The sequence below is a fragment of the Pristis pectinata genome, chromosome 7 (genome assembly GCF_009764475.1).
Source record: "Pristis pectinata isolate sPriPec2 chromosome 7, sPriPec2.1.pri, whole genome shotgun sequence".
NCBI lineage: Eukaryota > Metazoa > Chordata > Chondrichthyes > Rhinopristiformes > Pristidae > Pristis > Pristis pectinata.
This window is the reverse complement of record NC_067411.1, coordinates 1,513,270-1,537,874: the sequence shown is the minus strand read 5'-3', so window position 1 is coordinate 1,537,874 and position 24,605 is coordinate 1,513,270. Positions and strand designations below refer to the sequence as shown.

The 24,605-nt window shown below is 54.7% G+C and overlaps 1 protein-coding gene across 1 annotated transcript in view; it reads right to left on the bottom strand.

Moving 5' to 3' along the window:
- The window catches only part of LOC127572506 (sperm flagellar protein 2-like), an 80,480-nt gene that overhangs the window by 4,468 nt on the left and 51,407 nt on the right, over positions 1-24,605 (bottom strand). The window contains exons 20-30 of the mRNA XM_052019865.1: positions 22,477-22,596; positions 19,756-19,945; positions 17,884-18,016; positions 14,941-15,057; positions 14,296-14,434; positions 13,318-13,547; positions 11,708-11,814; positions 9,499-9,681; positions 7,176-7,268; positions 2,115-2,291; positions 581-778 (exon numbers count right to left, since the gene is read on the bottom strand). Coding sequence (XP_051875825.1) covers positions 581-778; positions 2,115-2,291; positions 7,176-7,268; positions 9,499-9,681; positions 11,708-11,814; positions 13,318-13,547; positions 14,296-14,434; positions 14,941-15,057; positions 17,884-18,016; positions 19,756-19,945; positions 22,477-22,596 — 1,687 coding nt within the window. The remainder of the gene's footprint in view (positions 1-580; positions 779-2,114; positions 2,292-7,175; positions 7,269-9,498; positions 9,682-11,707; positions 11,815-13,317; positions 13,548-14,295; positions 14,435-14,940; positions 15,058-17,883; positions 18,017-19,755; positions 19,946-22,476; positions 22,597-24,605) is intronic.

Below are 24,605 nucleotides of genomic sequence, written 5' to 3'. Positions count from 1 at the left end.
AGGAACAGGTCCTGCGGCTCACCATGTCTGCAACGAGCACGATGCCAGTCCAAACTAAATCCCTTCTGCCTGTACGTGATCTGCCTCCCTCCATTCCCTGCATGTCTAACAGCCTATTAAACACCACAATCATGGACATGAAATTCTGCAGGTCAGGCAGCATCGATGGAGGGAAATAAACCTGAAACGTCGACGTTTCAGGCCGAGACCCTTCACTGCTATCGTATCTGCCTCCACCACCACCCCTAGCAGCCTATTCCAGGCACCCACCGCTCTCTGTGCAAGATTACCCTGTACATCTCCTTTAAAGATCCCCCCTCACCTTAAACCGGTGCTCTCCAGGATTTGACATTCCTACCCTGGGGAAAAGACTCTGACCGTCCATCCTGTCTGCTCCTCTCATCATTTGTCAGCTCTCCCCCACCCCCTCCCCCAGAGCCTCTGACTCTTCAGTGAGACTCCTGGTACACCCTCCCTCACTAACCAGAACCTTCCCTCACTAACCAGTTCCCTCCTTCACTAACCAGTGACCCGATCCCCCTCCCTCGGTGACAGATAAACAGACACACTGGTGTTACACCTTGCAGTGACGGAGCCATTCCTCGTCCTGACTCCTGTGCCGATGGATGTCTCCAATCTCAGTGACTCCGTGGGTCACGACTTGGAACAGTGCTGACAGAGGCACCTTCTCTGCCAAGGTCAGGGATTCATCCGGGGTTGGGGATCCATCCGGCATCGGGCTTCTCTTGGGGACGTGCTGAGGAGCGCATGGCTCTGACTGCAAAACAAGGGCATGTCGAGGTAGAGCACACATCTATCGAAGCCCCTCCGCACTGTCCCTCACAGGCACTCCCCCAGGACAGGGCTGCAACAGCATGGGCTATACACAGACTCAAGACCCCTCTGCCCCGCCCCACCAACACGCCGCACTCAGCACAGGGGCAGCACTAAGTCCTTGGGCAACACACAAACTGCAGTGGGTCGGGCAGCATCCGTGGAGGGAAATGGACGGCTGACGTTTCAAGACAAGACCCTCCATCAGGACTGGAAAGAAAGAGGAGAGAGAGCTGGTATAAAAGGGCGGGGGGAGGGGGTGGAGCAAGAGCTGGCAGGTGAGAGGTGGATCCAGGTGAGGGCGGGTGATGGGCAGGTGAGGGGGGGGGGAGAGTGGGAGTGATGTCAGAAGCTGGGAGGTGGGAGAGAGATGGGGGCCAGTGGGATCAGGTGGGGAAGGGACAGAGGGGGAGCAGGTTGGAGACTGCCCGGGAGAATGGGAACTGGAATTAAAATGGTCGGCCACTGGCGATCCCGACTGGTTCAGCAGATGGAGCAAAGGTGCTCAACGGAGTCCCTGAGGATTGGCAGTGATTGCAACCTGTCTGAGCAACCACAGTGTGGTGTACAGAGCGAGGGGGGGGAGGGATGGGGGAGAAGAGAGGGGGGGAAGGGCAGGGGAGGGGGAGAGGGGAGAGGAGGGGGACAGGGGGAGAGGGGGAGGGGGAGAGGGGGAGGGGGAGGGGGAGTGGAGAGGGGGGAGGAGAGGGGGGAGGAGAGGGAGGTGGGAGAGAGTGGGGAGAGAGGGGGGAGGGGAGAGGGGGGAGAAGGGGAGGGGGAGAGGGGGGAGGAGAGGGGGAGGGAGAGGGAGGTGGGAGAGAGTGGGGAGAGAGGGTGGGGAGAGGGGGGAGAGGGGGAGGGGAGGGGGGAGAGGGGGAGGGGAGAGGGGGGAGGAGAGGGGGAGGGAGGTGGGAGGGGGAGTGGGGAGAGAGGGTGGGGAGAGGGGGGAGAGGGAGAGGGGGAGAGGGGGGAGAGGGGGAGGGGAGAGGGGGAGGAGAGGGAGGGGGAGAGAGGGGGGGGAGAGAGGGTGGGGAGAGAGGGTGGGGAGAGGGGAGGGGAGAGGGGAGGGGAAGGGGGAGAGAGAGGGGTGGGGAGAGCATGGGGGCTGGGAGAGACGACTGGAGAGACAGAGCTGGAGGAGTGTTTCCACTGGATCCGAGTTCCCCTTCCTGACCCCCTCCCACACACATTCCATCCCCCCCACTCCGCAAACCCCCACACACCCCTCCCCCTCCCCTCACACTCTGCAACACCCTCACTCCCCCCTCCCCTCCACTCACCTTGAGGAGGCTGGAGGTGGACGGGGGTGTCCAGGGGAGGGGGGCTCCCAAGGTGATGCTGAGAGCCTGGTGTAGCCCCTGGGCAGGGTTCGGGTGGCCACTGAAGTACAGCAACATGTTGTTGTAGTCCAGTCGGGGCTCAGGGACACTGCTGTCGGCAAACATGGCAAAGAAAACCTGTGGAGGAGGGAGCGGTGAGACCGGGGGCAGTGAGGGGGTCTCCGGGTCAATAATTCATCCCTCAGATCCCCTCCCATCCTCAACCCATGCCCTCTGGTTCTTGATCCCCCACCCCAGGGAGAGGACTCCACCCTGTCCACGCCTCTTGTGTACCTCTCTCTTAGGTCACCCCTCAGCCTCCGACGCCCCAGGCAATGTTGAGTTGGTTAGGACTAGAAGACCACAGCAAGTGGTAATGGAAAGGGGCCATTCAGCCCTTCGAGCCTGCTCCACCATTCAACCAGATCATGGCCGACCCATCACTGCCAACCGCTTCCCCGTCCTTTCCCCAAAGCCCACGACTCCCCGTCAAAAAACAACCTACAGGAGGAACCCAGCGGGTCGGCCGGCATCTGTGGAGGTGGAGGGATGGTCGATGTTTCTGCACCAGCACTTGAGTGGAGAGGGGGATGGTCAGTACTGGATGTAGGAGCGGGAAGGAGCGATGGGGAAGGGGGGTTGCTGGAGGTGGTTGGGGAGCCGAGGAGGTGGGTGATGGGCAGATGGCACAGGTAGGGGAGGGGAGGGGAGGGGAGGGGAGGTGTGTGCGGGGAGGGGAGGGGAGGGGAGGGGAGGTGTGTGCGGGGAGGGGAGGGGAGGGGAGGGGGAGGGGAGGGGAGGGGAGGGGAGGGGGAAAGGGAGCGGCAGGAGCTGGAGGTGGTAGGTAGAACTGGATAAAGGGGGAGATATTGGGCAGCTGGGCCCCTTAACTGGCTCCACCAGTCCCCACCTCACCCCTCCCTCTCTACACCGGCCATCTTGCCCCTCCACTCTCAGTGCTGGTGCAGGGTTTCAGTCCAAAACGTCAACCATCCCTCTCCCCCCACAGATGCTGCCCAACACACTGAGATCCCCCCACAGTTTGTTTTTAGAAACATGGAAACATAGAAAACCTACAAAGCTGTGCCGAACATGTCCCTACCTTAGACATTACTAGGCTTATCCATAGCCCACTATTTTTCTCAGCTCCATGTACCTATCTAACAGTCTCTTGAAAGACCCTATCGTATCCGCCTCCAGCACCGTTTCCGACAGCCCATTCCACGCACTCGCCACTCTCTGAGTAAAAAACTTACCCCTGACATCTCCTCTGCATCTATTACCCAGCACCTTAAACTTATGTCCTCTTGTGGCCACCATTTCAGCCCTGGGGAAAAGCCTCTGACTATCTACCCAATCAATGCCTCTCATCATCTTATACACCTCTGTCAGGTCCCCCCTCATCCTCCGTCGCTCCAAGGAGAAAAGGCTGAGTTCCCTCAACCTGCCTTCATAAGGCATGTTCCGCATTCCAGGCAGCATCCTTGTAAATCTCCTCTGCACCCTTTCTATGGCTTCCACATCCTTCCTGTAGTGAGGCGACCAGAACTGAGCACAGTACTCCAAGTGGGGTCTGACCAGGGACCTATATAGCTGTAACGATACCTCTCAGCTCCTAAATTCACTCCACAATTGATGAAGGACAATACACCACATGCCTTCTTCACCACAGAGTCAACCTGTGCAGCCGCTTTGAGCGTCCTATGGACTCGGACCCCAAGATCCCTCTGATCCTCCACACTGCCAAGAGTCCTACCATTAATACTATACTCTGCCATCATATTTGACCTACCAAAATGAACCACTTCACACTTAACTGGGTTGAACTGCATCTGCCACTTCTCAGCCCAGCTTTGCATCCTATCTATGTCCCGCTGTAACCTCTGACAGCCCTCCACACTATCCACAACACCTCCAACCTTTGTGTCATCCGCAAACTTACTAACGCACCCCTCCACTTCCTCATCCAGGTCGTTTATAAAAATCACAAAGAGTCCTAGAACAGATCCCTGAGGAACACCACTGATCACCGACCTCCGTGCAGGATATGACCCGTCAACAACCACTCTTTGCCTTCTGTGGGCCAGCCAGTTCTGGATCCACACTGCAATGTCCCCTTGGATCCCATGTCTCCTCATCTTCTCCATAAGCCTCGCATGGGGCACCTTATCAAACGCCTTGCTGAAATCCATATACACTACATCTACTGCTCTCCCTTCATCGATGTGCTTAGTCACATCCTCAAAAAATTCAATCAGGCTCGTAAGGCAGGATCTGCCCTTGACAAAGCCATGCTGACTATTCCTAATCATATTATACCTCTCCAAATGTTCATAAATCCTGCCCCTCAGGATCTTCTCCATCAGCTTACCAACCACTGAAGTAAGACCCACTGGTCTATAATTACCTGGGCTATCTCTACTCCATTTCTTGAATAAGGGAACAACATCCGCAACCCTCCAATCCTCCGGAACCTCTCTCATCTCCATTAATGATGCAAAGATCATCATCAGAGGCTCCGCAATCTCCTCCCTCGCCTTCCACAGCACCTGGGGTACATCTCATCCGGTCCCAGCGACTTATCCAACTTGATGCTTTCAAGAAGTTTCAGCACCTCCTCTTTCATAAAATCTACATGCTCAAGCTTTTCAGGCCGCTGCAAGTCCTCACTACAATCCCCCAGGTCTTTTTTCTGACGTAAAGTATTCATTAAGTACCTCCGCTATTTCTTCTGGATCCATACACACCTTCCCACTGCTGCACTTGATAGGTCCTATTCTTTCGTATCTTATCCCCCTGCTCTTCACATACTTGTAGAACGCCTTGGGGTTTTCCTTAATCCTGCCCCGCCAAGGCCTTCTCATGGCCCCTTCTGGCTCTAATTTCTTTCTTAAGCTCCGTCCTGTTAGCCTTATACTCTTCCAGATCTCTAACATTACCTAGCTCTCTGAACATTTTGTAAGCTTTTCTTTTCCTTTTGACTAGATTTATTATAGCCTTTGTACACCACGGTTCCTGTATCCTATCGTAACTTCCCTTTCTCATTGGAACATGCCTATGTAGAACTCCACACAAATATCCCCTGAATATTTGCCACTTTTCTTCCGTACTTTTCCCTGAGAACATTTGTTCCCAATTTAACCTTCCAATTTCCTGCCTGAGTGTCTCATAATTCCCTTTACTCTAAGTAAACGCCTTTCTAGTTTGTCCAGATTCCAGAATCTGCTGTCTATTGAGTAGAAATCTACGTCAGCCTTATCTGTACCCACGGTATTGCCCGTATGGCTCCCTGTGGTGAGGACTTTCAAAGGCTCACAACCCTCTGACAGAAGAAATTCTTCCTCATCTTATTCTGAGACCGTGCCCATGAGAACAAAACCCCCTCCCAACAGCCCAGGAACCTTTTACCTTCCAATAAAATCATCTCTCATTCATCTAACCTGCACTGAGTGTGAACCTGTTGAACCTTTTATCATTGGACAATCCCTCCATTCCAGGATCCCCGAGTGAACCTTTTTCCAAGGGTTACCTGGTGAGGAAAGTGTGGACAGGCCGGACTTGTATCTATTGGGGTTTGGAAGAGTCAGCAGGGATTTGACTGAAACACCAGACAGTGTACGTGGAGAATCTCAAATGAGGGGTCGCTGTTTGATAGAGAAGGGGCCACATTTACGATGAGGACTTATTCTGGCCGAGGAGCAGGGGTTTCTGGAACTCTCCTCAGGGGGCAGTGGAAGCAGAGTCTGAATATTCTAAGGTGCAGGCAGAGGGGTCCTTGGTAACCAGCGGACTGAGAGGTTACTGCGGGTACTGCAGGCTGAGGTTAGTCAGATCAGCCCTGATATTATTGAATGGTAGAACAGGTTTGAGGGGCCGAGTGGTCCACTCCTGCCTTCGTCTGTATGTAGTTGCACCTGTTGTTGTTATCCTCGGTGTTGATGGAATAGGTTGGTCTTGTCGACAGCCAGGGATGTCCAGTTACAGAGAGACGCAGAAACTTTACACCGGAGAAGGCCATTCGGCCCTTTCAGTCTGATCTGCCTCAATGCGATCACAGCTGATCACCCACATTCCAGTTTTCTCCCTGATCCCTCGAGCCTCAAGAACAATATCCAACCCCTTACTGAACATGCTGGCGAATTCCGCGGGTCCACCGCTCTCTGGGGAAGAGACTTCTCCCCATCTCAGCCCCGTGACCCCTGCTCCTGGACCCGACCACCTTCTGCCCCGAGTCCCATCGCTGTCTGGTGCCGGGTGAAGTTTCTGGGTTCCCCTCAGATCTCCCCAATCGTCTACCCCAGAGAACATCAGCTCCCCTCCTCCCAACCCCAGGGGCCATCATCCCCTCCCCCCCAACCGTGGGGGGCATCATCCCCTCCCCTCCCCCCCCAACCCCAGGGGACCAGCAACCCCTTCCCCCCTCCCCTGGGGGACATCATTCCCTCCCCCCAACCCCGGGGGACATCTGCACCCCCCCCCCCCCAACCTCTGCTCATCCGTCGGCTCTGCCTGCCAGGACTGGGTGGGGTGAACCGTTGCTGAGGAGAGCGGCGTGGGGTGTGTCACAGGCGGCAGGCAGTCAGTCGCTGCACCATCAGAAACTCTGCCGGACCCCGGCTGGGCAACTACAGCGAGCCGGAGCGGTCAAATGTCCAGTGACATAACTGAGGGCTCTCAGCTGTTGGGGCCCCTGGGTGCTGGGCCCGTGGGTGCTGGGGACCTCAGGTGTAGGAGCCCATGGGTGTACCAGCCCGTGGATGCTGGGGTCCATGGGTGTCGGAGCCCGTGGCTGGTGGGGACCTCTGGTGTGGGGAACCTCAGTTCTATGAAACTCTCTTCTCTAATATACCGGGTTAAAGCCAACTCTTTGCTCAAATCTCTCCGTTTCCCTGACCCGACACCTAGAGCACAGGGTGGGACCGGACATCCTGTGGGGGTATCTCGGGGTGGGGGGGGGGGAAAGAACACTGATGGACAGGGGAGGGGGCTCGGGCCTCTCCCCCCCCCCACCCCCCACGGTACCTTCTTCAGCTGTCCGAGTCTGTCAAAAGGAATTGGCTCCACTGGATCCTCGGGGACTTGTTGGTTGGTGTCACCTGTGAACCACAGCTTCACCTGCAGACACCAGACAGGGAGAGTCAGCGGCGAGAGGGAGGACAGAGGGAGACACGCACACGTACACACACACACACACACTGTGACAGCAAAACACAGGGTGAGAGAGAGAGAGATACTGTGAGAGACACAGAAAAGGAAAGAGACTGTAATACTGAAAATCAAAAATAACTGCAGATGCTGGAAATCTAAAATAAAAACAGAAATTGCAGGAACACTCAGCGGGTCAGGCAGCATCTGCAGGAAGAGAATCAGGGCTAATGTTTCAGGAAGATCAGCTCTGAATGAGATGTCACAATGGGAGCAAATGGCAGTGGGTCTGGAGAAGAGCAAGGCGCTGCTCTCGGGGAGAACGAATGAGAGCTGGGAACACACAATAAGTGGTCAGGTGGTAAACAGGGGACCTCACGTCCACAGATCCCTGGAGGCAGCTGACCAGGGTTGGGGTCACCTAGGTAGCAGGTGGTTGAGGCCACAGATGAGAGACAGACAGGTGTGGGGTATCAGCAGGGGGGTGCTGAAACTGTAGAGAACACTGGGTAGGCCACAAGTGGAGCACTGCGTACGGCTCTGGTCACTGCACCCCAGGAAGGATTGACAGTACTGGGGTGGGTGCGGAGGGGATTTACAAACCCAGGCTGGACAATTATAGTTAGGAGGAGAGATTGGTGAGGCTGAGACTCCTGGGTCCAGGGTCAGATCTATGAGGGTTAGGAGCCAGCAGGCCTTAGGGTGGGGTCAAGGTCTCCGCTTGGGGCCTGAGTACTGGGTCAGGATGGAATAGATGCTGGGATCTCGGGCCAGGGTCTCGGAGATGTTGGGGTCCTGGGCTGTGTCTGGGAGATAGTAGGGTCCCAGGTTGGGTAACTGGTAATTGGTTCATTGTCACATGTACCAAGGTACAGTGAAAACCTTTGTTTTGCATGCCATCCAGACTGATCATCCCATACAACAGCGCATTGAGGTAGTACAGAGGGAAACAATAACAGAATGCAGAATAAAGTGTTCCAGTTACAGAGAAAGTGCAGTGCAGGCAGACAATAAGGTGCAAGGCCATGACAAGGTAGACTGTGAGATTATGAGTTCATCTTTATTGTATAAGAGGTCCATTCAAGAGTCTTATAACAGTGAGATAGAAGCTGTCCTTGAGCCTGGTGGTACGTGCTTTTTCAAGCTTTTGTATCTGAGGGGGGAGGAGAGAGAATGTCAGGAGCGGGTGGAGTCTTTGATTATGTTGGCTGCTTTACCGAGGCAGTGTGAAGTATAGACAGAGTCCAAGGAGGGGAGGCTGGTTTGCGTGACGGACTGGGCAGTGTCCGCAACTCTCTGCAGTTTCTTGTGGTCTTGGGCAGAGCAGTTGCCGTACCAAGCCATGATGCATCTGGATCGGATGCTTTCTATGGTGCATCTGTAAAAATTGGTGAGGGTCAAAGAGGGCACGCTGAATTTCCTGAGCCTTCTGAGGAAGTAGGGGTGCTGGTGAGCTTCCTTGGCCGTAGTGTCCATGTGGCTGGACCAGGAGAAATTGTTGGTGATATTTACACCAAGAACTTGAAGCTCTCAACCATCTCCACCTTAGCACCACTGATACAGACAGAGGTGGGTACTCTGTCCACTACCTGAAGTCAATGACCAGCTCTTTAGTCTGAATCAGAATCAGGTTTATTATCACTGATGTACATGATGTGAAATGTGCTGTTCTGTGGCAGCAGTACAGTGCCAGACGTAAAATTACTATAAATGACAAAAATAAATAAATTGTGCAAAGAAAAGGAATAAGGAGGTAGTGTTCATGGACCATTCAGAAATCTGATGGCAGAGGGGAAGAAGATGTTTCTGAATCACGTGTGGGTCTTCAGGCTTTTGTCTTGCTGATATTGAGGGGTCTGGGAGATGCTGGGGTACTTGGTTGGGTTCTGGGATGGGACAGGAACCAGGGACAGGGTTCTGAGATGGGACAGGGACCGGGGGTGGGGTCCGGGGTGGATTCTGGGATGGGACAGGGACCAGGGGTGGGGTCCGGGGTGGATTCTGGGATGGGACAGGGACCAGGGGTGGATTCTGGGATGGGACAGGGACCGGGGGTGGGGTCCGGGGTGGATTCTGGGCTGGGACGGGGACCGGGGTGGGGTCCGGGGTGGATTCTGGGATGGGACAGGGACCGGGGTGGGGTCCGGGGTGGATTGTGGGATGGGACAGGGACCGGGGGTGGGGTCTGAGGCCACTGTACCTGGTCATACTGTTCCTGTGTGAGGAGACCACTACCGGCCTGGTCCACAGCCTGAAGTCTCATCTTGGTGTCCAGCAGCTCCTTCAGGGAGGGATAGGGCCACGGCTGAGCTATCGAGAGCAGAAACTGTCGCCAGTCGAGGAAATCCGAGTCGGGAGCCAACACCCGCGACACCTCCACCAACTGCAAAGGCAGAAGCAAACAGGCCTGAGGTGGGAATGTCTGGAATCACAGTGACACACGGCGCTGGGGGAGAGGGGTCACTGAGGGACGGTGTGAGGGAGGGGGATTAACGTCAGTGGGGTTACAGTCAGTGACGGAGCACTGGGGAGAGGGGTCACTGAGGGACGGTGTGAGGGAGGGGGATTAATGTCAGTGGGGATACAGTCAGTGACACGGGGCGCTGGGGGAGAGGGGTCACTGAGGGACGGTGTGAGGGAGGGGGATTAACGTCAGTGGGGATACAGTCAGTGACACGGGGCACTGGGGGAGAGGGGTCACTGAGGGACGGTGTGAGGGAGGGGGATTAACGTCAGTGGGGATACAATCAGTGACACGGGGCGCTGGGGGAGAGGGGTCACTGAGGGACGGTGTGAGGGAGGGGGATTAATGTCAGTGGGGATACAGTCAGTGACACGAGGCGCTGGGGGAGAGGGGTCATAGAGGGATGGTGTGAGGGAGGGGGATTAACGTCAGTGGGGATACAGTCAGTGACACGAGGCGCTGGGGGAGAGGGGTCATAGAGGGACGGTGTGAGGGAGGGGGATTAACGTCAGTGGGGATACAGTCAGTGACACGAGGCGCTGGGGGAGAGGGGTCATAGAGGGACGGTGTGAGGGAGGGGGATTAATGTCAGTGGGGATACAGTCAGTGACCTCCCCTTTTCTATTTGTTCTACTGCTGGGCGACCTTACAACTTTCCACATCCCATTAGCCATGTCCCTGCCCATTCATATAAGCTGCCTGCATCCCCCTTAAGCCTCTCTCCATCCCCCTCACAGCCCACACTGCCACCCAGCTTTGTACCAGATACACTGACCCTGCTCTCCTCGTCAGGTCAATGACACAGTTAGGACCCGTTGCCGGTCCCTGTGGGACCCAGCGCCGATCCTCGTGGGACCCAGAGCCGGTCCCTGTGCGACCCAACGGTCACAGCCTCCCAACCTGAAAATGACCGATTCTTCTCTCCCTCTGTTCTCAGTCCTTTGACGAAACCTCACTCCACACCAGTACCGTGCGCTCTCATTTGTTTAACCTCTATGTCACACTTACTGGGAGCTCTCTGAAGGTCCAAACATACTCATCAACTGGTTCTCCGAAACTATTCAGTGGGTGGAATCTCAAACTTCCCACATTTTTAACCATGGTCCTCCTTCCATGAATCCATGTTGACTCTGTCCAATCTAATCATGATTTTACCACTTCCTTAAAAATATCTCCCCACTACTGATGCCTGGTTATCTGGTCTGTACCCTGTTCTGTCTGCCCCCTTGCTTAAATAGTGGGCTTACGTTGCTACTCTCTCATCTATGGGAACCGAGTACAGCAGGGGAACAGGCCCTTTGGCCCATCGAGCTCGTGCTGACCATCAACCAACCATCCTGGAATTCTGTGGAACCTTGGGAGACAACACCCAGGGCATCACCATCTCCACAGTGAACTCGTTCAAAGCCCTGGGATCCAGGTCACCTATCCCCACTCACATCTCCAGTACTCATTACTTCCAGTGGCCCATGTACTCTGCCCTCCACCCTTTCCGGGAGGCTTGCCGCATCTTCCACAGTGAAGGTAAACGGGAGAGATTTGTGGAACTGTCCGAGGTAGTTTCTCCTGTCTCACTCTGTCAGGGAGCCGCATCTGCCCCACAGATGGCACGTGTTTCTGGCTGCCACACTCTCACCTTCCACTTTCTCTTCCCTGGTCAGTTCTGAAACTCTCCCTGCCTGCTTGGCCAACATTGTCAGCTTTTCCCTTTGATGGACCACTTCTCCAATTGGATATTTGTACTTTAAAAGGATACATGTTACTTGTAAATTACACATTCATTCTTTGAACGTTTGTCCTCGCCATTCCTTTTACTGCAGTTTCCCAATCTACCCCTCAGCTGGTTCACGCCTCATTCCTTTGTATTTACTTTTATTCAGACTTCCACCTGGTTTCAGATGGAAATTCAAACAGTATCCATGTGAAAGAGGGACAATTCACACACCTGTGGATATGTGACAGAACACCAAGGCTCAGGGAAGTGGTCTGATCCAAGATCCTGTGATATCAGGTCCTGCAAGGTCTCGATAAACACTCTTCTTGTCATTAAACCTGAAAAATGCAAGGGGTAGTTGCTTGGGTTAACGTAATGACTCCACAGAGTACCCAGCCTCGGGTCTGCTCCTGTCGCCATGGTATTTATGTGGCTGGTCCACCTGAGGTTTTGGTCAGTGGTGGCTCTCAGATATGCAGATGACACCAAACTGCTGGTGTAGTGGACAGTGAAGAAGGTTGTCTAAGATTACAACAGGATCTAGGTCATCTGGGGAAGTCGGCCAAGGAATGGAATTTAATTTAACTCAGACAAGCGTGAGGTGTTGCATTTTGGGAAGATAAACCAGAGCAGGCCCTGGGGAGTGTTGTAGAACCTTGGGGTAGAGGTAGATAATTCTCTGAAAGTGGTGACACAGGGAGACAGGATGGTGAGGGAGGCTTTTGGCATGTTGGCCTTCGTCGGGCAGGGCATTGAGGACAGAAGTTGGGATGTTATGATGCAGTTGTACAAGATGTTGGTGAGATTACATTTGGAGTATTGTGTACAGTTCTGGTCACCCAGCTGTAGGAAGGATGTCATTGAGCTGGAGAGGGGGCAGAAAAGATTCACCGGGATGTTACCAGGACTGGAGGGCTTGAGTTATAAGGAGAGGCTGGATAGTCTGGGACCGTTCTCCCTGGAGTGAAGGGGGCTGAGGGGAGACCTTATAGAGGTTTATAACCAAGAGTGGTGGAGATAAGGTGGATGGTCACCCAGCACTTTACTTGCCACATGCAGCCCGTGTCTGTAGTCTCGGCGCTGCCACCTGTAGCACAGGCTCTGTGTGTGCTGGAGGTCTCCCAGGCCAGGCTGATTGGGGAGCGACTACGTACACAGCAGGTTGAAATATTTATGGCATCAGAAGAAAATGTTAATCTCTCTGATTTCCAGTAGCTTGTTCACTGACCATTTGTGTGACTTTACATTGAAGCTTAAAAAGTAAATCTCTAACCAGGGTGCTCAGAATTTGGTTTTAAAAATATTCAGGAAATAAAAATATGTAAAAGGCCGACATCAGTGCAGTGCCATCCACAGAGTAACGTGGACTCCTGACACCCCCACACCAACAGTCTGACCACCCCCACACCAACAGTCTGACCACCCCACTGGGTCTGACACCCTTACACCAACAGTCTGACTCCCCCCCACACGGTCTGTCACCCCCCCCCCCCACCCCAACTGGGACTGAACCCCTCCACCCCCCTCCACCAACAGTCTGACACCCACACTGGATTGGACACCCCCACACCAACAGTCTGACCACCCCACTGGGTCTCACCCCCCACTGGGACAGACCGCGCCCCCCCCCCCCCCCCACTGGGTCGGACGCCCACTACCAGGAAGCCCGATTGTGCGTGATGCGGACGGCTCCCCGCTCGGACCCTTAGGGCCAAGCCCTGCAGGACTGGGGCTCGGGACACAGGACCAGGCTGTGGTCAGGGACTGACCCTGTTGGGTGAGAGGGTGTAGTGACCCGCTCAGCTCCCCTCTGACAGCAGGGAGCGGTCCTGGGGGCTCACCTGTAGGCAACAGCAGGCGGAACTGCCGCAGGAGGTCCCACAGCTGCCGGATGGTCAGCTCACCGGCCGTCGGGGTCTCCTCGGAGGGCAGGCGTGGTGGGGGAGCAGGGCTGGCAACCAACCTCACGTCCCCATTGACAAAGAACTCCTTGCTGCCGAGCTCCAGCCGCAGCTTGATCTTGGTCCCAGCTCGGACGTGTTCCAGTCCCACAGTGAGCAGGGCAGCGATGCTGGGGGAGGGGGGGGAGAGGAGGGGTGTGAGGGGCAGGGGTGGGGTGTGTGAGGGGGAGGGGAGGAGGAGGGGGGGCAGGAGGAGGAGGGATGCAGAAGGGGGTGAGGAGGGGAGGAGAGGAGGGGGGAGTGGGGGAGGGGAAAGAGGGGGAAGAGAGGGGTCAACAGGGAACAGTCAGCACCAAGGATGTTCACACGACAAGAGCTCAAGTGTAGCATCACATAAACACCCACCCCCACCGACATCACTCCCCCCTCCCGTGACCCCTCACAGTCCTACCCCCAGGTTACAGCACACATCCCCACCACTCTCCCGTTACTCCACACCCCCCACTATTGATTTCCCATGCCCCCCCAACCTCACTCTGCACCCCCCACTGCACCAGGGTTCCTTCCCACAGGGACATTCAGCTTTGAGCTGATTTCTGTCCCTTTTGATGCAGTTTGAGGGGAGACGGGTTCCTGAGGTCTAGAAGTGCCAACAGTGAAGATGATTCAGGGATCGTGATCAGCTGGGTCAGTGGGCCGAGGAACGGCAAATGGAGTTTAATTCCGATAATTCGAATGGAGGAGGATGGGAGGGAGAGATGGAGGAGGGACAGGAGGGAGGGGGAGGAGGAGGGGCAGGAGGGAGGGGAAGAGGAGGAGGAGGAGGAGGAGGAGGAGGAGGAGGAGATGGAGGAGGAGGGGCGGGGGGGAGGGAGGGAGGGAGGAAGGGGATGTAAGGGAGGACCACCCTGTTATTACCTGTCCATCTCCTGCAGGAACTGGCTGCCGAGCCAGTCTTCCATGGAGGTGAAGATGTGGCCTGCCTGTGACTTCAGATCCTCGATGGCCGCCACAGCTTTGAGTTTGATCAGATCGAGCCGGGTGGTGACTGCAGCCGCTAGGAACACATGAGAACCACACTTAGAGCACTGACCCCAGGGGCAGGGGGCACCCCTCACACCTGACCAACTTCTCAGGCATGGAGCTCAGCAGTGGGGGCTGCACTGGTGGGTCTGCGGGGGCTGCACTGGGGCAGTTGGCGGGGGCTGCACTGGTGGGTCTGCGGGGGCTGCACTGGTGGGTCTGCAGGGGCTGCACTGGGGCAGTCAGTGGGGGCTGCACTGGGGCAGTCGGCGGGGGCTGCACTGGGGCAGTCGGCGGGGGCTGCACTGGTCGGTCGGCGGGGGCTGCACTGGTCGGTCGGCGGGGGCTGCACTGGTCGGTCGGCGGGGGCTGCACTGGTCGGTCGGCGGGGGCTGCACTGGTCGGTCGGCGGGGGCTGCACTGGTCGGTCGGCGGGGGCTGCACTGGTGGGTCTGCAGGGACTGCACTGGTGGGAGTGTGCGGTGACCCTGGGCTCTGATCTACCCCATGCCGTGTCCTGACCCTCCTGCTCTCACTCACCCTCGTCCTCCAGGGCTCCAAAGTACTCGGCGTAGATGCGCTCCCTCAGCTCCCTCCTCCTGATTTCCTCTGGGTTCTCCACCAGTGTGGGCAGTAGAGGGGTGGTGGATCGGGGCCCTGGGGAGACCACAGACAGGAGTGACACCAGCGTGGTCCGGCACCTTAGGAAGGTCGGCCAGAGGAAACCACTCCAGCCTCCCACTGATCCACCCAACTCCCCCACCCTGGTACCTCGCAAACCTCTGGGCGCTGGGGTGTAAGTGGGGAGTTGTTCCACTGAGACACACTGAGGGAATCAGAGCAGGCAGACAATGCCAACCTCCTCCCTCACATCCCCAGCTACGGGATGTCCCGTCACACTGGCAGGACAGGCCCATCTGAGGCAGCACAGAGATCTACAGACGGGAGGGAGTAGCTCTGTGGGACCTCACCATCGGCACCTCATGAGGTCTCACAGCATCAGGTTGAACAGGGCGGCTCAGTAGTGTAGCAGGTGGAGCTGCTGCCTCACAGCTCCACAGACCCGGGTTCCATCCCAACCTTGGGCGCTGTGTGGAGTTTGCACCTTCTCCCTGTGACTGCGTGGGTTTCCCCTGGGTGCTCCGGTTTCCTCCAGTGTCCCAAAGACGTGCAGGTCAGTGGGTTAACTGGCTGCTGTAAAGTTCCCCCAGTGTGGGTGAGTGGTTGGGTGGGGGGGGTTGTTGATGGGACTGTGGGGTCAATATAATGGGAAGAGAGTAAATGGGTTGTTGATAGGTGGCATGGACATGGTGGGCTCTTCCTGTGCTGTATGAGCCCCTCCTGATCCGTGACCCCGGGGTGGAGGGAAGGTCCCATCTCCACAGCAGAGGACACTCTCCATCATGCTGTACAGCACTACAACTGTGACCGATGGGATGGGCCCAGGTTACCCCTGGGTGTCCATGAGGCACTGTGGATGTCGGCAGCTGCAGCAATGTTCACCACCACAGCCTACCGTCCCAGCACAGCCCTCACAGAACCGCACACAACTTCAGAGAAAGCAGCGATTGGGCCCATTGATTCTGTCCCAGAGTCCTGGAGTCGGACAGCACAGAAACTGGGGCCCACCACGTCCACGCCGACCTTTCTGCCCACCTTCATTGATCCCATTCGCCTGCACTGGGATCCTTCCATGACTCGTCTATTTGAGCATCTGTCTAACTGCCCCTTAAACACAGTGACTGTATCTGACTCCACCACCTCTGGCAGCATCTTCCAGCCATTCTCCTGCCCTGCAAGTTCCTTCCCGTCAGTCAGACAGCTCCCCTTTGAATCTGTCACCACTACCAGCCCTGGCAGTGCACCGCGGACCAGACCTGCTCTTGTCAGCTTGGCTTCTTCTACCAGTCACCTTCATTTCACATCCACCTGTTCTTCACCTCCACCAGCAACATCTCCCTGACCATGACCATATGACAACATAAACCAATAGCTTACACCCCTCACGGAGGAGTCAAGATTCGGAGCAGCAGAAGGCCACTCCACTGCTCAAACCTGCTCCACCTTTTACCAAGACCAAGGCTAACTTGATTATACGTAGTTCCACATTCCCGTCTACCCTGGTAATATTTCACCTTCTTGCTCATCAAGAATCTCTCTCCTGCTCTGCAAATATTCAAAGCCTCTGCTTCCACCACCCTTTGAGGAAGAGAGTTCTAAAGACTAGCCACCCCTGAGAGGTAGTGGTTTGCTTCCTCTCTGTGTTAAATGGGCGACCCCTAATTTTAAAGTGTCTCCTAGATCTAGATTCTCCCACAAGAGGAATCATCCTCCCCACAGGGATGTCGAGATCCCTCAGAATGTTTCAGTCTAAACTTCAGTGGATACGAGCCCCATGGAGACACCGGAGACGGCAGATGCTGGAACCTGGAGCCACACACAAGCTGCCGGAGGGACTCAGCGGGTCGGGCAGCGCCTGTGGAGGGAAATGGACAGTCGACGTTTCGGGTCGAGACCCTTCACCTGGACAGAAAGATTGCGGGGAAATAGCCCAGCATAAAAAGGTGGGGGGAACGGGGGGGGGGGGGGGAAGAACAGGCAGGTGAGAGGTGGATCCAAGTGAGGGGGGGGCAGGCAGATGGAGGAGGGGGGAGTGGGAATAACGAGGCTGGGAGCTGAGAGGTGGAGGTGACAGGGCTGCAGACGGTGGGATCTGATGGAAGGTGGGGCCGAGGGAGGGAGGTGCGGAGGGCCAAGGGGAACGGGGGGAGTGTGTGGGTGATGAGCAGATGGAGATCACTGTAAATGAGTTCTCGATCTGGATGAGGTGGGAAGAAGGGCCTGTTTCCACGCTGTACGACTCTAATGAAGACCCCTCCCTCATCTGCCCATCACCCATGCACTCCTCCCAATGGTTCCCCTCCCCTACTACTGCCCTCTGACCTCTCCACCCTCCTTCCTCAGTGACAGGGGTAGGGTGGGGGAGATTGGACATGGAGGGAAGGCAGGGGAGAAGTCTGAGTCAGGTGTTGATCCTCCTTGACAGGACGGAACAGGCAGCTCCCTAATCCCAGCCATCCCAAGACTTCTGAGGGGTAAACGTTTCGCACACAGAGTAGCTGGTACCTGCAATGAGCTGCCAGAGGAGGAGGTGGAGGCAGGAACAGTAACAACATTTAAGAGACATCTGGACAGATGAATGAGCCGGGCACAGAGAGAGATGGAGTTAATGCAGGCAGTGGGGTTAGTGTAGGTGGGTGTGAAGGTCGGCACGGACACAGTGGGCTGAAGGGCCTGTCTCTGTGCTGCACAACTCCTGCCCCGGATTCAGAGTGGGAGGAATCCTCACTAATGCTGCTCCCCTGCCCTTTCCCAGCCCTTTGCAACCCCGTTCCCCTGTCCCAGCCCCAACCCCGTTCCCCTGTCCCAGCCCCTGCCCCGTTCCCCTGTCCCAGCCCCAGCCCCAGGCTCCAGGACACTGGCCTTTCTTCTTGTCAGCAGACTTTTTCTTCCTGTCTTTTCCAGACGAGGATTTCTGCTGGTCTCTCTCCTTATCTTCCTTCAGCTTCTGTTCCTTCTTCTCCTCGTCCTCCTTGACTTTCACTTCTCTTTGGATCTGAAGCCACGAGAGACAATGAGAGACAACGAGAGGCTGAGGGGAACAGTGAGGGTGTGTGAGCGAAGCTCACGGTGTGAAGAATGCAAGGCCAGGTGGCGGTTTAACACAGGGCAGAGTGATGCACTCGGTCAGAACCGATCAAAGACATCTTGGTCGAAATGGCAAAGTTCTAAAGGGAGTGAGGACCAAGGGGACCTTTCCATGGGCATACAAGGCCTGTCCGTACCTGTTCAATGTAGGAGGAATCCCACCCATCCCACTCCCCACAGCCCCACAAATTCTCCCCTTTCACATGTTGCTATATCCGCCTCAGTACTGCAGCCAGCAGTTCTCCCTGTGGCCGCCAGGGTTCCTCCCACATCCCAAGACGTGTGGGCCGGCAGGTTAATCGGTGCCTGTAAATTGTCCCGGGCGTGTGGGTGAGGGTTAGAATGTGGGGGGAGAGGGAGAGCAGATGAGAATGTGGGGAGAGTAAAGTGGGTTCAGGTAGGATTGGTGGGTGATGGTCAGTGGTCCGAAGGTCCTGTTTCCATGCTGTGTCTCTCTGTGACTTCTCTCTGTGTCGTTACATTTGTTTACAGCTGGTGTGACCTCTCTCCAGAACTGTGTTCGGGTTTGGTCACCCTGCTATAGGAAAGATGCCATTAAGCTGGAAAGAGTGCAGAGGAGATTTACAGGGATGTCGCTGGAACTGCGGGGGCTGAGTTACGGAAAGGTTGGGCAGGCTGGGACTTTATTCACTGGAGTGTCGGAGAATGAGGGGTAATCTTACAGAGGTGTATAAAACCACGAGGGGCATGGATAGGGTCAATGCATTCAGTCTTTTTCCCAGGGTTGGGGAATCAAGAACTAGAGGGCACAGGTTTAAGGTGAGAGGGGAGAGATTTAATAGGAACCTGAGGGGCTACTTTTTCACCCAGGGGATGGTCAGTATATGGAATAAGGACTTCAGTGACCCACCCCCACCTCCCCCAGGACCGCAGTGACCCACCTCCACCTTCACCGGGACCCACCCCCACCCCCACCTTCCCGGGGACCCACCCCCACCTTCCCCGGGACCCACCCCCACACCCCCCCCCCCAGGACCAGTGACCCACCCCCACCTCCCTCAGGACCGCAGTGACCCACCCCCACCTTCCCGGGGACCCACCCCCACCTCCCCCGGGACTGCAGTGACCCACCCCCACCTTCCCGGGGACCGGTAACCCACCCCCACGGGACCCACCCACGGGGGACACCCCCACCTTCCCCAGGACCACAGTGACCCACCCCCACCTTCCCCGGGACCCACCCCCACACCCCCCCCCACAAGGGACCAGTGACCCACCCCCACGGGACCCACCCACAGGACACACCACCACCTTCCCCAGGACCACAGTGACCCACCCCCACCTTCCCCGGGACCCACCCCCACGGGACCCACCCCCACCTTCCCCAGGACCACAGTGACCCACCCCCACCTTCCCCGGGACCCACCCCCACACACCCCCCCCCCCCCAAGGGACCAGTGACCCACCCCCACGGGACCCACCCACAGGACACACCACCACCTTCCCCAGGACCACAGTGACCCACCCCCACCTTCCCCGGGACCCACCCCCACGGGACCCACCCCCACCTTCCCCAGAAGGACTGCAGTTACTGCACGAAAAACAGTGAAGGATCAGCACACGGCAACAACATGCCTCAGACTGGCTGCAGGTCCAGCCAATGGTTTAAACGTTCCAGCCACTTACTATGTTTGAGAGAGTCGATGCTGCAGTGTGATAGGCTTCGAAGATCAGATACTCATCGACGTTGGTGATGGGCGGTGCATCTGTCAGCACCACTTCCTCCTTGGCCTTTCCGGTCACCTTGACCGGTGACTTGCTTTTCTCCTTCACTACCAGGCTGGACGAGGGAATCCGATAGGGAACGAGAGGAACTCTGCGGGAAAACAAAGTGGCAAGCTGGCAATGAAGGCGATAGCGTCACTGGGGGTGGTGTTGATGATGGGGGTGTACTGGAGGAAGTGCTGGAGAGCTGAGGGCAAGGGTTTGAGAGAAATGAGTAACAAACGATCTGCTGGAGGAACTCAATGTGTCGAGCAGCATCTGTGGGGGGAAAGGAATTGTCAACATTTTGTGTTGAAACCCTGCATCAGGACTAGTCCTGGGAAGGGAGTGCTGTGTTTGTGAATGAATGTATTAACGTCAGTTGTCACTATGGTATCAGTGTATAACAGGCTTCGAGATCAGCATTTCATCAACAGCATGGTTAGCAAGGCCTTTGACAAAGTCCCACATGGAGGCTGCTCCAGAAGGTTAAGTCGCTTGGCATTCAGGATGAAGTAGTCAATTGGATTCAACGCTGGCTTAGCAGGAGAAGCCAGAGAGTGGCAGTAGATGGTTGTCTCTCTGACTGGAGGCCTGTGACTAATGGTGTGACGCAGGGATCGGTGCTGGGTCCGTTGTTGTTTATCATTTATATTAATGATTTAGATGATAATGTGGTAAACTGGATCAGCAAATATGTGGATGACACCAAGATTGGGGGTGTAGTGGACAGTGAGGAAGGCTATCAAAGCTTGCAGCATGATCTTGACCAGCTGGGAAAATGGGCTGGAAAATGGCAGATGGAATTTAATGCAGACAAGTGTGAGGTGATGCACTTTGGGAGGACAAACCAGGGTAAGACTTACACAGTGAATGGTAGGGCACTGAGGTGTGAGGCAGAACATATCCATAATTCCTTGAAAGTGGTATCACAGGTAGATAGGGTTGTAATGAGAGCTTTTGGCACATTGGCCTTCATAAATCAGGGCATTGAGTACAGGAGTTGGGATGTTATGTTGAAGTTGTGTAATATGTTGGTGAGGCCAAATGTAGAGCATTCTGTGCAGTTCTGGTCACCTACCTACAGGAAAGATATCAATAAGCTTGAAAGAGTGCAGAGAAAATTTACACAATGTTGCCAGGACTTGAGGACCTGAGTTACAGGGAAAGGTTGAATAGGTTAGGACTTTATTCCCTGGAGCGCAGGAGAATGAGGGGAGATCTTATAGAGGTATACAACATTATGAGGGGTATAGATAGGATGAATGCATGCAGGCTTTTCCCCTCAGGTTGGGTGAGACTAGAACTAGAGTTCATAGGTTTAGGGTGAAAGGTGAAATATTTAAGGGGAATCTGAGGGGGAACTTCTTCACTCAGAGGGTGGTGCGAGTGTGGAACGAGCTGCCAGTGGAAGTGGTGGATGTGGGTTCAATTGTAACATTTAAGAGAAGTTTGGATCGGTACATGGATGGGAGGGGTTTGGAGGGATATGGTCCGGGTGCAGGTAGATGGGACTAGGCAGAAAACCAGGTCGGCATGGACTGGGGGGATTTCACTGAAACCTACTGAATATTGAAAGGCCTGGATAGAGTGGACGTGGAGAGGATGTTTCCAGTAGTAGGAGAGTCTAGGACCAGAGGGCACAGCCTCAGAATAAAGGGATGTCCCTTTAGAACTAAGATGAGGAGGAATTTCTTCAACCAGAGGGTGGTGGATCTGTGGAATTCGTTGCCACAGACAGTTGTGGAGATTAAGTCACTGGGTGCATTTAAGGCAGAAATTAACAGGTTCTTGAATGGTGAGGGGGGTAAGGGTCATGGGGAGGAGGCAGGAGACTGGGATTGAAAAAAGAAAACAGCCATGATTCAATGGCGGAGCAGACTTGATGGGCTGAATGGCCTAATTTAGCTCCTATATCTTATGGTCTTATGGAAACACTCAGCAGGTCTGTCAACATCTGTGGAAAGGGGAATGGGCAGCATTTTGGCTCTGCAATCCTTCATCAGAATTGGGAATAGAGAGATACCAGTGAGACGTCAGTGGGAGAGGTGATCTCGTTGATAGAATGAGTCAAAAAGGCTGGACAACAGTAACCAGAACATTCAGCACCTTGGTCCCTGTGATGTGTTGTTAATGGTAAGGTGGTGGGAGCTGTTGACAGTCAGACTATCTAGGATCAGAGAAACTGAGACAGTGTGATGTAACAGCAGGGTTTGTATAAAACAGGGCGTCAACACCAGTCCTGGCTCTGTATAAAACAGGGCGTCAACACCAATCCTGGGTCTGTATAAAACAGGCCGTCAACACCAGTCCTGGCTCTGTATAAAACAGGGCGTCAACACCAATCCTGGGTCTGTATAAAACAGGGCGTCAACACCAGTCCTGGGCCTGTATATAACAGACATGTACACCAGTCCTGGGTCTGTGTATAACAGACGTGTACACCAGTCCTGGGCCTGTATATACCAGTATCGGAGAGCAGCTTTGGACAGCACAGCACCAATTGGAGACCTGTATTGTGAACAGATGTGTGTCACAGGTTACCTGGAGGGCACAGTCCTGCTCTCTCTCATTCCCCCAGAACCCCAGCTGGAGGATCATCCCCTGGGGTTGGGTTTGAGCTCTGGAGCCCTCTCAACTTACCGGAATTGTTTCAGCTCTTGGCCTCCTTCCCGTTCACCCTCCTGCTCCTCCTCACCCCTGGTGCCTGAGCCGCTGGTTTCTGGCTTCCTCTGTCCATCAGGCTGGGAGGAATCGGGAACACTGTCAACAGCAGCACACACACAGACTTCAGTCGACTCTGACGGTGCTGGGATACACTGTCCCTCCAGTTCCCCAACACCCACCACAGCTAACCGCTGCCTGACACATACACACACCACACACCACAGCTAACCGCTGCCTGACACATACACACACCACACACCACAGCTAACCGCTGCCTGACACACACATGATGTTTCAGGAAGGACAGGGAGGGAGGTAAGAGAGGTGGGGGAGTGGCACTGTTGGTCTGAGATAGTGTCACGGCTGCGGAAAAGGTGGACGTTGTGGAGGGATTGTCTACGGAGTCTCTGTGGGTGGAGGTTAGGAACAGGAAGGGGTCAATAACTTTACTGGGTGTTTTTTATAGGCCACTCAATAGTGACAGGGATATCGAGGATCAGATAGGGAAGCAGATCCTAGAAAGGTGTGAGAATAACAGAGTTGTTGTGATGGGGGATTTTAATTTCCCAAACATCGACTGGCATCTCCAGACAGTGAGGGGTTTAGACGGGGTGGAGTTTGTTAGGTGTGTTCAGGAAGGGTTCTTGACACAGTATGTAGATAGGCCTACAAGAGGAGAGGCTGTACTTGATTTGATATTGGGAAATGAACCTGGTCAGGTGTCAGATCTCTCAGTGGGTGAACATTTTGGTGATAGTGATCATAATTCTATCTCCTTTACGTTAGCACTGGAGAGAGATAGGAACAGACAGGCTAGAAAGGTGTTTACTTGGAATAAAGGGAATTATGAGGCTCTCAGGCAGGAAATTGGAAGATTGAATTGGGAACAGATGTTCTCTGGGAAAAGTATGGAAGATATGTGGCAAATATTCAGGGGGTATTTGTGTGGAGTTCTGCATAGACATGTTCTGATGAGACAGGGGAATCACGAGAAGATAAAGGAACCGTGGTGTACGAAGGCTATAATAAATCTAGTCAAAAGGAAAGGAAAGGCTTACAAAAGGTACAGAGAGCTAGGTAATGTTAGAGATCTGGAAGAGTATAAGGATAACAGGAAGGAACTTAAGAAGGAGATTAGGAGAGCCAGAAGGGGGCATGAGAAGGCCTTGGAGCGCAGGATTAAGGAAAACCCCAAGGCATTCTACAAGTATGTGAAGAGTAAGAGGATGAAATGCGAAAGAATAGGGCCTATCAAGTGCAGCAGTGGGAAAGTGTGTATGGATCCAGAAGAAATAGCGGAGGTACTTAATGAATACTTTACATCAGTATTCACCACGGTAAAAGATCTGGGGGATTGTAGTGGGGACTTGCAGCGGCCTGAAAAGCTTCAGCATGTAGATATTAGGAAAGAGGACGTGCTGAAACTTTTGGAAGGCATCAAGTTAGATAAGTCACTGGGACCAGATGAGATGTACCCCAGGCTGCTGTGGGAGGCGAGGGAGGAGAGTGCGGAGCCTCTGACGATGATCTTTGCGTCATCGATAGAAACAGGAGAGATTCCGGAAGATTGGAGGGTTGTGGATGTTGTTCCCTTATTCAAGAAGGGGAGTAGGGATAGCCCAGGAAATTATAGACCAGTGAGTCTCACCTCAGTGGTTGGTAAGCTGATGGAGAAGATCCTGAGAGGCAGGATTTATGAACATTTGGAGAGGTATAATATGATTAGGAATAGTCAGCATGGCTTTGTCAAGGGCAAGTCCTGCCTTACGAGCCTGATTGAATTTTTTGAGGATGTGACTAAACACATCGATGAAGGGAGAACAGTAGATGTAGTGTATATGGATTTCAGCAAGGCGTTTGATAAGGTGCCCCATGCGAGGCTTATTGAGAAAGTGAGGAGGCATGGGATCCAAGGGGGCATTGCAGAGTGGATCCAGAACTGGCTGGCCCACAGAAGGCAAAGCGTAGTTGTTGAAGGGTCGTATTCTGAGTGGAGCTCGGTGACCAGTGGTGTACCTCAGGGATCTGTACTGGGACCCTTGCTCTTTGTGATTTTTATAAACGACCTGGATGAGGAAGTGGAGGGGTGGGTTAGTAAGTTTGCA